The sequence below is a fragment of the Cygnus atratus genome, chromosome 1 (assembly GCF_013377495.2).
Source record: "Cygnus atratus isolate AKBS03 ecotype Queensland, Australia chromosome 1, CAtr_DNAZoo_HiC_assembly, whole genome shotgun sequence".
NCBI lineage: Eukaryota > Metazoa > Chordata > Aves > Anseriformes > Anatidae > Cygnus > Cygnus atratus.
In genome coordinates, this window is record NC_066362.1 from 128,653,639 (window position 1) to 128,668,681 (window position 15,043).

At 43.0% G+C, this 15,043-nt stretch overlaps 1 protein-coding gene across 2 annotated transcripts; it reads left to right on the forward strand.

Moving 5' to 3' along the window:
- The first annotated feature begins 628 nt into the window (after positions 1 to 628).
- Positions 629 to 12,833, forward strand: ASB11 (ankyrin repeat and SOCS box containing 11). Of its 2 annotated transcripts, XM_035542216.1 has the most exons (8): positions 629 to 806; positions 3,989 to 4,068; position 4,573; positions 7,468 to 7,523; positions 9,969 to 10,119; positions 10,365 to 10,499; positions 11,444 to 11,635; positions 12,709 to 12,833. In XM_035542216.1, the coding sequence occupies exons 1-8, from the start codon at positions 629 to 631 to the stop codon at positions 12,831 to 12,833; spliced, it is 918 nt and encodes a 305-aa protein (XP_035398109.1). The 2 variants fall into 2 exon arrangements, with proteins under 2 accessions (XP_035398109.1, XP_035398108.1); XM_035542215.1 differs by lacking the exon at position 4,573 and having other exon boundaries at positions 7,416 to 7,523.
- The last annotated feature ends 2,210 nt before the right edge of the window (positions 12,834 to 15,043 follow it).

Below are 15,043 nucleotides of genomic sequence, written 5' to 3' on the forward strand. Positions count from 1 at the left end.
ATTCTTTATCCCTGAGTGACAGAAAATATCAGTATGTTATCATGTGTTTCTGATTACACACTTTCAATATATTTTTCCCCTCACAGAGTAAGTTTGACTTCTTGGCCCTTTGTTTGAAAATACACTGGTTTATTTCAGATTCTTTCATGATAATGCTTTTATTTGATATGCTTGCCTTTGTTCTGTATCTGAGTACTAGCAAGGCCTGTTATCAAGATGGAAAAGACAGAAAAGTATTCTTCTTGCAGTATCTCTGAACCATTTCTGCAACTTTGCACACATAACTTTTGTAAATTCAGCCGTGGTATCAAAGAATAAATATGATGTGGAGGTATAGGCTTTCAGGTGGTACGGCGAACTTCTGTCTGAAAACATCTCAGAAATTCATACTCAGGTGGGTTTGCAAAAGAATTTTTTGTTTGTATGCTATATGGCATGAGATTTTCAGATTATTTTATACTTGGTATTGTTATTTGGTATCAAATAGCCATACTGAATAAAAACAAATGTATTTTTGGTAACTGAGGAACAGCAAGTTCTGGAGGGTTTAAAATAGATGACATACGATACCAATAATAGCCCGGTGCAGCTTAGCAGACTTGAGAAACTATTCAAAGGACAAACCAAAATGGAGGGCAGTTCTATACTCCATGCTTTCACTAACATTTATTTTGCCATTTTTGCTTTGTTTTGCTTCAAGCTTTTAATTAAGATTTCCTTGGCTCTGCTGACCCATTTCTATATTGTTAAAGGCAACAGAAAAGAGGCTGCCAGGATAGCAGAAGAGATCTATGGAATAGTCCCAGGTAAAGTAAAAATACTGGCACTCTAACATTTAGATATCTATTTGCTACAAATTTGTTGCTTAGGATTTAAAATATTGAATTGCCGTAAAATGAGGAGTCTGTTGCTAAATGCATAGGGTGAATGTTTTAAGCTGAAGTCCTTCCAGTTCTGAGGTCTTTGCATTGTCAGTATGTGTTGGCATGCTTTAGGTGTGCAAAATATGAGACTCCAATAGTTACCCTGCTAGAATGAGGACGACATTTGCTCAAGGCACTACAGTCGATAAAAAGATTGTTCTAGGAAGCAAGGCATTCGTTAGTGGGGGTTACAGACAGATCTACTAGCTTTACTGTCAGAGACTATAGGGATGAAATTTAGCATGTTGATATTCTGAAAGGAGATACTAGGAGGATATAATTAATGACTTTATGAATCCAAGCCCCAAATCCCCGTTTTGTTAAATCAGACCATAAAAATGAATACAGCTAAAATTATTCTGAAAGAAATATATGGCACAAGAATAGATTTTATTTGCTAGGCTATTTCATAGGTCATTTCACTTTTTTGGGGGGTTAATTTTCTTCCAAGTAATTTTGAAATTATTCCATCGCATCACTGCCATAGTAATGTATAGACAGCCATTTGCATGTCCGGAACTCCAGTAATTAAAATGACACAATATTTTAATTTTACTACTAATGAGAACATATTTTCCTACTTGAAGATTTGTATTAGCGTTGTGACATCACAGATCTTTAAGTGACTCAGTTGTTGGACACTTGCTTCATGATGAACTGTGCCACCACGAACAGGCACATGAAAATGAGTGGGTGTGAGATGGCCACCCGAAGCAAAGATATTAAGATCTGCTCATAAGAAATGTAGCAGAAAAGCATTCCTTACAGAGCATTTATATACGGGATTTTCTGTCTCAAGGTTATTAACTTATTTGCTATTCTCTGGAATATGATTCCAATTATTTATTGCTGTCACTTTTTCCAAAATGCCTTCATGCAGTTGTAGACTAAGGCATGACAAACAGCAGTTTTTCCTTCATACAGGTTTTTATCGAAGTATCTTGAAGTTTAGCAGACTACAACATATTTTTATCTGCAAATTGCCATTTGCAAAAGGCCATTAAGGATAATCTTTCAAAATATAAGATCATGTGATGCTGTTGCTGGGGCACTGGATTGGATTACAGGCAGTGTTTCACAGCCTCTTCTCTTTGCAGTGAAGTAGTGCAGAAGCAGGGCTTCTTAACTTATCTGTAGAAGTCTAGAAAAGACATGGTGTCTTCCGACATGTCACTCACAGCTGTGAAGGGAAGATGTGCACCGTATGGGAACTATATTTGCCACACATTTCAGGGAGGTAGGTTGCTGTGGCTAGCATGGAAGTATGCAGCAGCATGTATTTTCTTGGTGAGGCATGTGTGTGCATACACACGTATTTACAATGCATGTGAAATGCGTTTCCACATTCTATATAATATGAATAGAAGTTTAATTAAGGCACTGTAGCTCTATTATCGGAGTTACCTCTGAACCTTGCTGCTGGATACGACCCATATTTTTGTCCCTTGCAGTGTTACCAGTCTTCTAACTTTCTGAACTGAGCTTGCCTGTTTCACTTGTCAGCATGAGGTTAGGTTTTTTGGATGTTTTCAGGCAAATCTCTCTCCATCCCTGCCTGGTTCCTGTTTCCAACATTTTACCTGGCAAGTCCACTTGGTCCTTAAGAAACTGGTTGCATAGCATGCTGACTGGTTCTTCCATGCCAGCTTCCTGCCCTAGGAGCCTAGAAACAGCTCCTTATATAAATAGAGACAAAAATAAAAACATTATTTAAAATCATAACACCATGAGGTGAATTGCATCCCACCTCTAGAGTAATGAAAGCACACTGCAAGAAGGCCAAGGGCTGCTGAAAACCTGGTAAAGCCAGAGAGTAATGCTGGCTTTAAACCAGAGAGTGGAACAGAACCTTTAGGTCCATCTCTTCTTCTCCTGCAGCTGTGTGGCAGTCACTGGCATACAGGCACGACGGCCCCTGCGTATCTCTGGGCTTTGTCACTTCTGCCTTGGCCAGTGAATTTGCCATGTGCATCAGGGTGCCCTTTGTTGGTTGGGCTTCTTGGGCATGGCAATGAGAGCTTGAAATAAGGTCTCCTGTGGCCAAGGCTGAAATCATTGCTGAGTCCTTGGCCTGAAGTCCCCAGGGATGTTTCTGAGCTTCTCATTGAGAGCTCTCTGCTTCAGGTTACACCTGAAATGGAGATGAATCACCTTTTCCTTTCTCTGGTGTGCTGCATAGCTGAAAATATTAAACAGGATATGGGTTTCAGGTACTATGCTTGTAGGGTTATTGTACACCAGGGCATGAATGCAAACACTGGTATTGCTTCCATCCTCTGGCACTATAAATGCACTCACTCCACTTGAGTTACATTTAATATAGGCTAGCTGTGCTAGCTAGGCTAAGGGTTTTTTGTTTTGTGGCACTTGAATAGATTAAGAAAAAGAGCAAGCTAGCTTGCATGAAGGAGTCTGCGCAGTTCAACAACTCAAAATGATTAAGGAAGAGAAGTGAAACCTCAGGCAGGATTTATTTTTTTCATGTCTGTTCTGAAACCTTCTAGTGAGGAGAAGGATGAAACATGATAGATACCTGCTAGTCTGAGCTGGAGGAAGTTATTTATGAAATTGTTGGTTTGGGAAATAAAACTGCCAGGGTCATGCTAGAATTGGTTTGAGGGACAACGTGTCCGAGCATCTCCCTCCTATGAGACTCTTAGTAAAGTGAAGGGAAGCCAGAATATGGGTCATTTGTGACAAAAGCTCCCTAGAAGAGACAGAGGCTTGTATTTTTTTGTACAATATGAGAACTGCAGGGCTCTGAAGTCCCTTGCTGAGTCCCAGCAGCACTAAAGTCACAGTCTTTGCTGAAGGGTGTGTTTAGCTGTTTTTAAAAGTTCTGCCAACAAGCTTGTGTTTAGGTCCCCTAAGGAGTGGCCTGCTTTACTCGCGAGTGCTGAGCCCTCAGCTGCTCCGCTGAAATCAATTTATCAACAGTTTCACTGCTGACACTGCATTGATTTTCAAGCCTGGTCTGCATTTACATGCAGTTGCATTTCCCTCATCCTCCCAGGATCTCCTTTTGTTGCGTACCTGAATTAACTCTTATGATTTTGCTGTTTTAGGCAGCTGGGCAGACAGATCCCCTCTGCATGATGCTGCCTTCCAAGGACGCCTCCTGTCTTTGAAAACCTTGATTGCACAGGTAAAAGCCTACAGGTAAAGACAAGGTTGGGAAGCAGTGTGGTTTCTCTTGAATGGTATCTGCAAGTCAGTGAGCAGGTAGTAGACTGCAGCAGTGCCTAAGAAATACAGTCATATAAGTGATATATCCATGTGCACACCTTTGAGCATGTATTGGTCTGCTTAGACAAGATGCTGAGTACAAGCCCAGGACAAAGAGTGCTACTGCTTGTAGCTTGCTGTATAATAAACAATGATCCTCGGGCTCTTCTTCAGTGATAAACAGTGCAGACTGGGCTTGAAGAGAATAGGAACAATATATATGTTATATATTTAGAGTAAAAAAATAAAAAAAGTAGAAAGTTGTAAGAGTATGTCTTTATAAAACAGCAAGCATGGTGTTCCTAAAGAGAGAGCTGTCAGCCTGAAACCCTTTACTCCAACTGTAACCAAGAGTTTAGGCAAGAGGGGAGGAAAAGATATATATTAGAAATGAAAACAGGTATGAAAACGGACAGCTGTAAAGGGTGAGCTATCCTCCTTATCATCTTTCTTTAAACCCAGCTCCTCAATCTGGCACAAATGAGTAATCTCTTCCCCACAAATCATGGTCAATAATTTTCACCAGTGATGGCTGTATGGAGAACAAGGTGAGCCTGCATCTCAAATGGGCTATGTCCTCAAGGAGTGGAGCTGCTGCGGCAAAAGCCTCTTCTCCAGACATTTATCAAGGCACAGCTGCAGTCAAATGAGGTTGGTGCCTAACCAGCAGTTAGGGCACATTACTGAGGGCATTGTCCAAATGCCCCTTAAGCACTGACGGGCACGGGGCAGCACCCACCTCCCCAGGAAGCCTGTTGCGGTGTGTGACCACCCTCACGGCAAAGAAACGTTTCCTGATGCCCAGCCTGAACTCCCCGGCGCAGCTCTGTGCCGTGCCCGTGCCCTGCCATCGGGTCCCAGGAGCGGAGGCCGGCGCCTCCCCCTGCGCTTCCCCTCCTCAGGAGGCTGCGGAGAGCAGCGAGGTCGCCTCTGGGCCTCCTCTCCTCCAGGCTGGGCAGCCCAAGTGTCCTCAGCCTCCCCTCACAACACATGCCTTCCAGCCCTGCTGCCAGCTGTGCTGGCCTCCTCTGGACGCTTTCAGGGACCTCAGCAGCCTTTCTGTGCTGTGGAGCCCGGAACTGCACACAGTACTCAGGGTGAGGCCTCACCAACACTAAATAACAGCAGGAGAATCGCCTCTTTTGACCGGCTGGCTGTGCTGTGTGTAATGCACCCCAAAATGGGGTTTGTCCTCTGTCTGCCAGGGTACACTGCTGGCTGGTGCTGAGCCTGCTGCCAATCAGCACCCCCAGGGCCCTTTCTGCCGAGCTGCTCCCCAGCCACCCAGCTCCCAGCCTGGGCCTGTGTCCAGCATTGCTCTGTCCCAGGGGCAGAACATGGCATTTCCCTCTGTTAAAGAGGTCCCTTCTGACCCCTTCTATCTCCATCTGCATTGACTTTACACCATCTTATTAGTGGGAGGCGCCCAGTGTTGTAGTTAAACAGTGGATGCCCCAGTTGTTCACTGGTTGTGGTTACACATGGGAGAAGCACCTGGTGTGGATATACACTATTTAGTTAACCTACCCTTTCTCCTTCTCCTGAGAACATTAATTTCAGGAGTGAAGGATGAGGGTTCTTGCTGATGAAAATAGATTGAGGTAGCAATGTCTGTGGAGAGTGAAATGGAGCTGATTCAGAGCAGTTTGATAAATGTAAGGGCAAAGCTCTTCATGGAACAGTATAACCATTGCTCATTGCTTCCCAGGTAGTTATGCCATTAGCCTGAAATGAAATATGGAGCTATACTTTAGGGTATGGGGCACTCAGAAGTCTCTGCCTTGGGACCAAGCTCTTAAAAAAATCCAGGACTGTTTTTGCTTCCCAGGGGATGCCCTGATGTAAGGGGCTGTTTGTGCCTGTGTGGAAATGGGGCACTGGGGTTTTAAAGGAGCTCAAGGACTCACCAATGCCTGTTCCAGCACCCAAAGGAGTATCTTATTTTTCAGATACACTGGGGAGAATATAAAATCATATGAACACGAGGCTTAATATCAGTGGTATTTGGGAAGCAGCTGTTGTAAGATGTGTAACTTGATTGCCATTTACTAATCGAGGGGACTACTGTTTTGTCCAAGATATCAGTTCTTATTTTTTCATTTGCAATTAATGAATTTCATTTTTTTAAATTTATATATGAATAATGAAAAAGAATAGCTCTCTTCTTATCAGGCGCCTCTAGAAGACATTATTCTCGAAAGAACATACTGATCAGTAAATATGAAACATCTACACAATGTGAAAATTGAATAATCTCAACATTTTTTCAAGATTTTATCTGTTCCCTTGGAATCGTTGTAACGTGCAGGAACTTTGTGCCATTTTTTAGCCACAGCCAGCCCTTGCATTAATAACATTTTCACATTGCTGAATAATGATTGGTTTTATATCATAGAATTTCTATCCTAAAGTAATTACAGTGGCTGTTTTTAATGCTCATTGCAGCAGGTTTGGTGACTTTTACAGTGTAACGTTGCTCGCTTGTATTTATCTCTACCGAAAGCATTGCTGCTGGATACCAGGCAGTGCATTGCTGCCATCTTGTGAGCTGCCTGGCTTACGGCACGTTGAGCAGAAATGGGAACAGTGCTACATAATATAAGACGTCAAATGTGAAATGAAGGTGCTCCCTGGCCTGTTCTCACACATGGCTGTGAAATCTTACTTATGGGGAGATTTAGCTGTATTTTGGGGACAGCACATATGGCAATTTCTTTCTCCCCGGTGAATATATCTGGTGTCTGTTTTTGTGAGAATAGATGTAAGAAATGTTACTTAGGGAAATGCCTATAATGAGGCAAGTGTAATTCACAGTTCTTTTCTTCCAGCGTAAAACAACTTCTGGGTGGTCAGATAAGAGGAACAGATCTGTGGGTGAGATTTGTCTCACCTCCATTATGGGTCTACTTTACTATACCTGAATGAACCACACTGGGCACCCCATATAATCAGTGGATGCATTTTCAGGATGCAATTCATTCGATCTACAGCTATTTCAGGATGAGATGAATCACATCATAAGAGTGTCTGCTTTCCCCACTGATGGAGCCGAGCCAAAGGGTCCAACCAAGCTGCTGGACCACCACCATTAGCAGCTACCCTTTCTGGTGACAACCACAAACAGCAATAATGTGACCCGTGTGCATCCCTACCCCTGTACCTCACGGTGTGGTGCTCTCCATCCAGCATCCAACCACTGCTGGTGCCCTGGGGTTGCTACTTGGCTGGGCAGGTCCTTCCCCTCACGCCCTGTGCTCTGCCTTGCAGGGTTTCAATGTGAACCTGGTGACGACAGATCGGGTCTCGGCTCTCCACGAAGCCTGCCTGGGTGGCCATGTGGCCTGTGCAAAGCTGCTGCTGGAGAACGGTGCTCAGGTGAGTCTTGGGGCTGCTGGAGGTCTGGGTAAAATGGCTTATCCCTTGATTTTCTCTGTAACGATCATTGGAATTGCCTCCAGTCTTCCATGGAGTAGTTTGTGAGTCTCATATAAGTAAAAAGAGACGTGCTTAAATCAATGTCACAATTTGTCTGTTAATAAAATACCGTTTTGTCCAGCTGGAACTAAGGTAGAATACACATTAAAAATGGAGATACAGGGATAGGATGAGATATATGAGAACATATTTCATTTGACTGAGTTACAAGCTTTTCAAGCACAATTTACATGGCAAGAAACTGTGAAACACCAAAACAGGCAATCAAGCTATCTCTTGCAGAAGAAAATCCATTTATTAACTTCCCATACTGTGACATATTTCAGTCCTTTTGAAAGATGGGAGAAAAATAAAATAAAATTCTGTGCAGTTTTGGTATACAAACGGTGTTATCTTTTTTATAATTTACGGGATCACATCTGAACTACCTGTTGCTTACCTAAGAAAACGGCCTGTTCCTGATATAATATATATAGTCCCAGAATTTTGTTTTGTTTTTCCTTTCCCCTCCCTCTCTGTTCATAAATAAAACCAGCAAGCTGTTGTCTGACTTCTGGAAGAAAATGTTCTGTTTTGCTGCTCACCTTTATTGCTGTGCTCCTATTTTATTTATGTATTCATTTATTTTTTAACGTAACTATTTACTCCACAACAGATGTTTTATCCATCTTTCCTCTTTTACCAGTTAAACCAATGCCCAATGGAGAGGAAAACCAAAGAAGTATGTTCTCTTCTTCAGTTATCTCCTTGCTTACCGTTGCTATCAGCTTGCTTGAATCTCTGGCCCCGCTGTAAAACGATGCCAATGGACCTCCAGTGCCCCAGCAGCTCTAGCCAGACCTGCCCCATGAGAGTTTGGGGGGGCGCAGTGTAGTAGCAAGAGATCTGTCTGAAATATGGATACCCCAAAATACATCCATTCCTTTCCTTCTGCTGTTTTTGAAGCTGTGTAGGATGGGGGATTGCTTAGCTTGACAATGAGCAAGAGAGAAGGAAGATTGAGCAAGGGGGTGGGATTTGCAGTGACAGTGCTGTTGAAACAGTCTTGGCCAGAGCCCTGCCATTTCACGAAGAGCAAGATGCATTTTGGGGCTCCAGAATCTGAGCAGACAGACAAACATCCTCATGCTGCAGTGCCTGGCCGTTTCCCATGCTCTGGAGGAGGCGCTGAAGGGTAGGGGCTTCCTTCTGTACTGCTGCAGCTGCCCCAGGAGGAGCGTGACCTCCTGCCGGCTGCTGTGCTCTTGGGGTTTGCAGGAAATGGCCAGGGCTGAAGCACTGAAAGGGGCAAGGATGGGCCTGTGACTGTGGGAAACACACCTTGTAAGAAAAAGGGTTAACTTGTAAGGTGTCGTATACAATTCAGTAGGGCAAATGAACAAGGACAAATAATATTTAGAAAGGTCTCAACTGCCTATGGTCCACTGCTGAATTACCCAAATAACTCAATAGTTTTTTAAACATCACTGCCTTTCTCCACTTTACAGGCAAAATATTTTGCAAACTGAGTATTTCTCCCCTGGTTCTTCCACCCTCTTGTGATGCTGCTCCTGTTCTTTGGCTGGTAGCAAACTTTGGCTTCTTTAGTGGCCCAGGACTTCTCCAGCTCTTTCTCTCCTATCTTTTTCCTCTTCTCACTGATTTGGAAACCACACAAACTGCCATGAGCTTGCACGATTCATTGTACTTTCTCAGTTTGCCACAAAATTAAAGGCATGCAGATTTGCTGCATAAATTGCCTCTGAGGGCCTGCTAAGCAGCCAAACCTGGCAGCTACAGTGCTGTGCACGGGCCTGGGCACTGTGCTCTCCCGGTGGAGAATGACGGATGGTGGCTCTTGCCAGGTATCTATGTCAGAGATCAAGGACAGAAATTCTTTCTGTCTTACACACAAACACACAGCTCACATGAACACAAACCCTTTTGGCCTCCTTTTCTGTTTGGGATTAAGACTATGTTTTTGTGAATGTGTCATCTGCTGGAAATGTGTTTTCAGGTGAAAGTATTAAACATGAACTATATTTTCATTTAAAAAGCAAAGTCATCTGAGTGTATAATGGATATGTGTTAGTGCAAAATAGATAGTCATAACAACACTCAAGTTCTCCATGTAAAAAAGAAATAATCTGTGTTTTCTGAGCAACTCCCAGCAGGCAGTGTTGCTGCCTTACGGCACTAGCTGTCTGTGAGAGAGGGCAGAGCTCAAAGTAGAATGTTATATGTGCTGTCCCATAATGAATGACTCTGAAAATTGCAAACAAAATCAATTCTGAAATTAAACAAGGCAAGCATCTTGTTCTGGTGCATTTTCGTTGAGCACATGATGCACACCGTAAGGGCGTTCCTCCTATATCGGATTATTCTGAGCGTGTCCTGCTGTTTCAGGTCAACGCAGCCACTATTGATGGGATCACTCCTCTGTTTAATGCCTGCTGCAGTGGCAGCGTGGCTTGTGTCAACATGCTGCTTGAATTTGGAGCCAAGCCACAGCTCGGGAACCACCTTGCTTCACCCATTCACGAGGCAGTCAAGAGAGGTAATGTTCAGGGTGGGAGTGAAGCTAACAGCAACCCAATGAGGAATGCATCTCTTATTGACTTTAAAACATTCTCTCCTCCACGCCCTCCCCCCCCCCAAAAAAAAAAAAACAAGAAAAAAAAACCCTACAGCATGGATAAATATGCTTGGCTTATTCCCATCTCTTCTTCCTCACTGATTGTATCTGGGTGTATTCTGCTCTGCAGCGCTGAAATTAAGTGGTGGCTCTTTTTCACCACACAGGTCACCGAGAGTGCATGGAGGTCCTTCTGGCCCACGAGGTTGACATTGACCAAGAAGACCTGCAGCACGGGACCCCGCTCTACGTGGCTTGCACGTACCAGAGGACAGACTGTGTCAAGAAGCTGCTGGAGCTCGGTATGCTTGCAGATAGGGGCTGGGAGAGAGCTGGGGTGGTGTGAGCCAACACAGCTTATCACCCTGGGTTGCCTCTCCAACACAAACATTACAGAGATTTCTGCAAGAGATATTTGGACAGCCTGAATCTGTGAGACAATTGAAATTTCACCTTTATTCATGAAAAACTGAGGATTTCCTTACTGGAAAACTATAGTTACAGAGACCTACCCGAGACCATCTGAATATGAAAGTAAAGCAGAGCTTGTTTTTTAGAATGATGTCAGGAAGCATAGAAAGTATCGGCCAATATTGATGACCAAAATCAAGTCTTCTGATTATGAAAAAATTAACTGCCTTGCTAAGCATTGACTTCATCTGCTTCTCAGCTGATGATGAAGATAGTAGTAAAGATGCTTGAAAGTATAATCCCTGTAGGGCCAGGCACAATTTAAGAGCCAGAGTACATTTTTGCTGTCAGTGTACATTTGCTGATTGACACCTGCTGGAAGCATGACCCTGCTGTGAATGGCAAAACCTAGGGCATTCATTTTGTTTGCTGTACTCCCAAAATTATTCCAATCAGATACCTAAAGAGTTTTTCCTCCCTTGCCTCTCCCTCACCCATCTCCCTGTAACTAAATTATAATATAACCTATGTTAGATTGTGTGATATTAACAAATTTACACAGCATGTGATAGCTTTTGATCATCTACTGGGTTGAAAGTCTAAGAATTTCAATGGTTGCTCAGCCCTACCTGCTGCAGACTCAGTAGACATTTATAAAGCAGGTATTTGTTCTGATGAGTTCTGAACTGATGGTCCTGAGAGAAATTAGGAAGGGCTGGGTGACACTGATGTCCTTCAATTATTGAGGCTACTGGTGGAAGCCAACCTGTGTGATGCAGGGTCAGAAGGCTCCTGCCTCCTCCCAGTGCCAACCACACACTCTTGTTTTCCCAAGGAGCCAACGTGAATGCGGGGAAGCGATTAGACTCCCCTCTCCATGCGGCGGCAACAAAATCCAGCGTGGAGATAGTTGTCTTGCTGGCAGACTATGGTGCTAACCTGAAAGGCAGAAATGCAGATTTCAAATGTGCCCTGGACCTTGCTGTACCCAACAGCAAAATAGAGCAGGCACTCCTACTTCGGGAAGGTAAAGGTTTCCTTTCTTCTTCTTCTCTCGCTCTCTCTCTTTTTATTTTAATAGAGCAGTATTTATTTCTTTTACCTAAGTACTTTTAATAACCGTTTAAAAAAGTAATCCCCTATGTAAGTTCTCTACTGATTTCAAGCTTGTAGCACAGGCCTACTATGCAGAAATAAGCAATATCTCTTTTGTTGCTACATCTGCTGCACAATATTAGTTTTAGTAAGTAAATTGGTCGGTTATTCTGTGCTTTTCTTTCCAATATATGGAAGGAAAGTTATTTTTATTTACTAATCAGGACTCTAAGGACTGAGGATTGAAAATTGCTGGGAGAGTTTATTTACTGATATCAACACAGCTATTTTAGTAGCACCATCTTGTGTTCAGTCAAGCACTCTGACTCAACATCCAGATTCCTGAAGAAAAAGGTGCAATGAATGAACATTTGTGGGGCTGCAGTCCAAGCACAAACCTGCAAGCAAGTGCAGGAAGGCTACAAGTAAGCTGCAGTGCCCTTTGTAGCTTACTTGCAGCCTCCCTGCAATATTTGTATTTATCTCCCAGTCTACTGAAAGCAACCTCTGAGCAGAAATGAATCTAGCTCCTCTTGCGCCATTTTCACCTGTGCCACATATAGCCAAAACTTGGTGCATCCAATAGTAATATTCCCGCGATATGGACATGCTGGATTAATTCCTCTCCAACCATTTTTCCAGCTTGTTCATGCCCACTTAGTTGGCCTGTGCTCCTCGGGCTCTGCCTTTCCAGACACAGCTAGACACAGACACAGTGCAGACATGTATATGGCATTTTCAGTATTTGCTCAAGAAAAAAGTCCAGAAAAAAACTATCTATGGATGCAGAAAAAAGTTTTTAGTGCTCGAAAGTTTAAAGTTGCTGAAACAGTTTAGACTTAATAAGTCAATAATAGTTTGATTATAGTAGATCTCTTTAACATCAACGAGTTGTTGTGTAGTGCTTGATCTGATTTTCAAATCTTGCTGCTGTTTGTTGCCTTTTGACTTATACTGGGGGTGGGGGAGCTTGTTCTTGCTTTTATTTTATTTTATTTTTTCCAGGTCCTGCCAGCCTTGCCCAGCTGTGCCGGTTGTGTATCAGAAAACATCTGGGTCGGTCGTGCCTATATGCAGTCCCTAAGCTGCACCTGCCTGAGCCACTTGAGAACTTTGTTCTATACCGATAAGTTTGTGACTATATTTACATTGGAAAAGAAAGAGGAACAAATGGTTGTTTACTCCAAAATATTATATCAAAGGAAAAAAAATAATCAAAGACATCATTTACTGTCTACTCTGGGTACCAAACATTGCTGCTGAATGTGTAAATTGAAGCCAATGGAAAACACCTTTTCACAGACACTGAGTGGTATTATGGATTCAGTTCCCCCACAGTTTATTACCAAACCCATTTATTGCAGACTGAGGAATAATACATGAACAGCTCACTTGACGTGTGTTTGTAGATGTACATGCAGACATCCATCCAGCAAGACACATGCAGAGATTTCCTCTGCATTTAGTGTTATCTAATGATTATGTCTTGTTTTGTTTTTTGTTTGTTTTTCCTGTAATATCCGTGCAGCTTCTTCCTCTTTTCTCTCCAATCTCACCGTCAAAATCAAGGTAGTGGCTGTTACTCTTCCACTAGTGTGGGAATGAAAGCCTTCAGCACTTAATGTCAAATGTATTTATATACTTGGCATCATTTGTCCTCTCTGACTTTGCTTCCTGTCACCTCTTTCCCGTGTCCTAGTGGAGTAGTAGTGACTTACAGCAGGCTCCATCTGTCCAGCTGCCTCATATCTCATCACCCTGGGCCCAGCTGTCCTCAGTGCTAACACATCTTTTCCTTCAAGGTGAGAGTGACATTACAAAGTCAAGTGCCGGGGCTTGGAGTAAACCCACAAAAATATTTGTAAGTCTGAAAAAAAACACTTGTCTCTTCTAAAAAATCCTTCTAAGCTATCTCACCTGAGATTAGGCTCTGTTTGTTATACAAATAATTTTTCTTAGCTTAAAATGAGGGCAGAACTGCAGGTGGTTTCATAGCCACAGTAGGCCAGCTTTCAATGTCTGTCCTTTGCAAAGTTTAAGGAAAAGCAAAGGAATGAGTTGCTTCTCTCCTTTTTGGCTTTGAATGCTCTGACATTCCTCAAGATAAGTCCTCAGACCGCAGAACAATAGAGAAGCAGGGTCCCTAAGGATGGTTGTTCATCACTCAAATGTTCTCTTTGTTGGTTATTGTCCACCAGGAGAAGAAGTTGGCAAGCTTGTCTGCTCCCTCATCACTTACTCTGGAGTCTTTCATCACCTCCCTGGCAGAAGGGAATTTTAAACAGCGATTCTGACCACTGTGTTTAAATGGTTTAAATATTGTCAGGGTTTGTAGCTTGGATGCAGCAGAGCTAAAACCACAGACTTCTCTGAGGTGAGATACTTGGGATCCAGTGACTGGTGCAATGCCTGAGTGGTTCTGTAAAGGTTTGTTTATTTTTCATATGGAGGTTGTTCTGAGGGCAGGAATGTTTCTGCACACCTGAGTTTTGGTGAAATGAAATGGGCAATGGCGTTTCACCAGCTTTAGTAAAATAGGACATAGAGGTTAAAGGAGAGTCTGCCTACAAATAGCTCAGCTATGTGTTGAGCCAAGAGGCCCGTAATTTTTCAGGCTATGAGACACAGTGGTTTTATTATGAGCTATGCATGCTAGTACCAGTTTTCACTGCCCGTACATGAAGTCAGGGGAAATGAGCCTGCAGGAGATGGTATAGGAGACTGGCTTCCAGCAGGCGCTGAGCTGCTGTCCCAGCTCCAGCAGCATCAGCCTCTGGTCCGGTGCTAATCCCTTAATTTCACCGTGACAGTTTCCCTCTTGAGACAGAGGACTAACCTTTCCTGTAATTTCTCACGAATCATTCAGCACAAGTAAGACAAATTGTGCTCCCAGCAGTTCATGAGACTATACCTGCAGTGTTATAACTGAAAATGAATGTAGTCTTCAGCCTGTGAAGTAGCCTATGTTTGCACGTATTGAATGCTATCTGACAGCAAGAACTATTGCCCATAAAGTCTTCTGTGACATGAATGACCTTGTATAGTACAGCATATCATGAATCTCAGAGATTTGAACTCTAAATTCTCAAGAGCCTCTGAAAATCAAATGCTATCAAGAAAGAAATGTCTATATTAATTTAATGTCAGCAAATCTCTCTCAGTCTTATCTTTACTGCCAGCTCACCTACTCTGTTTATAAGGCGGCAGTCAGAATACCATCTGCTATCCAAATAGAGAGACAGAGCCTCAGCTGTGTGGGTTGTCAGGCTTATATTGCAATCAAGGAGCGAAGACAATTTATGGGATCTATTTCCCATGTGTAATAATGTGTAATACCGAA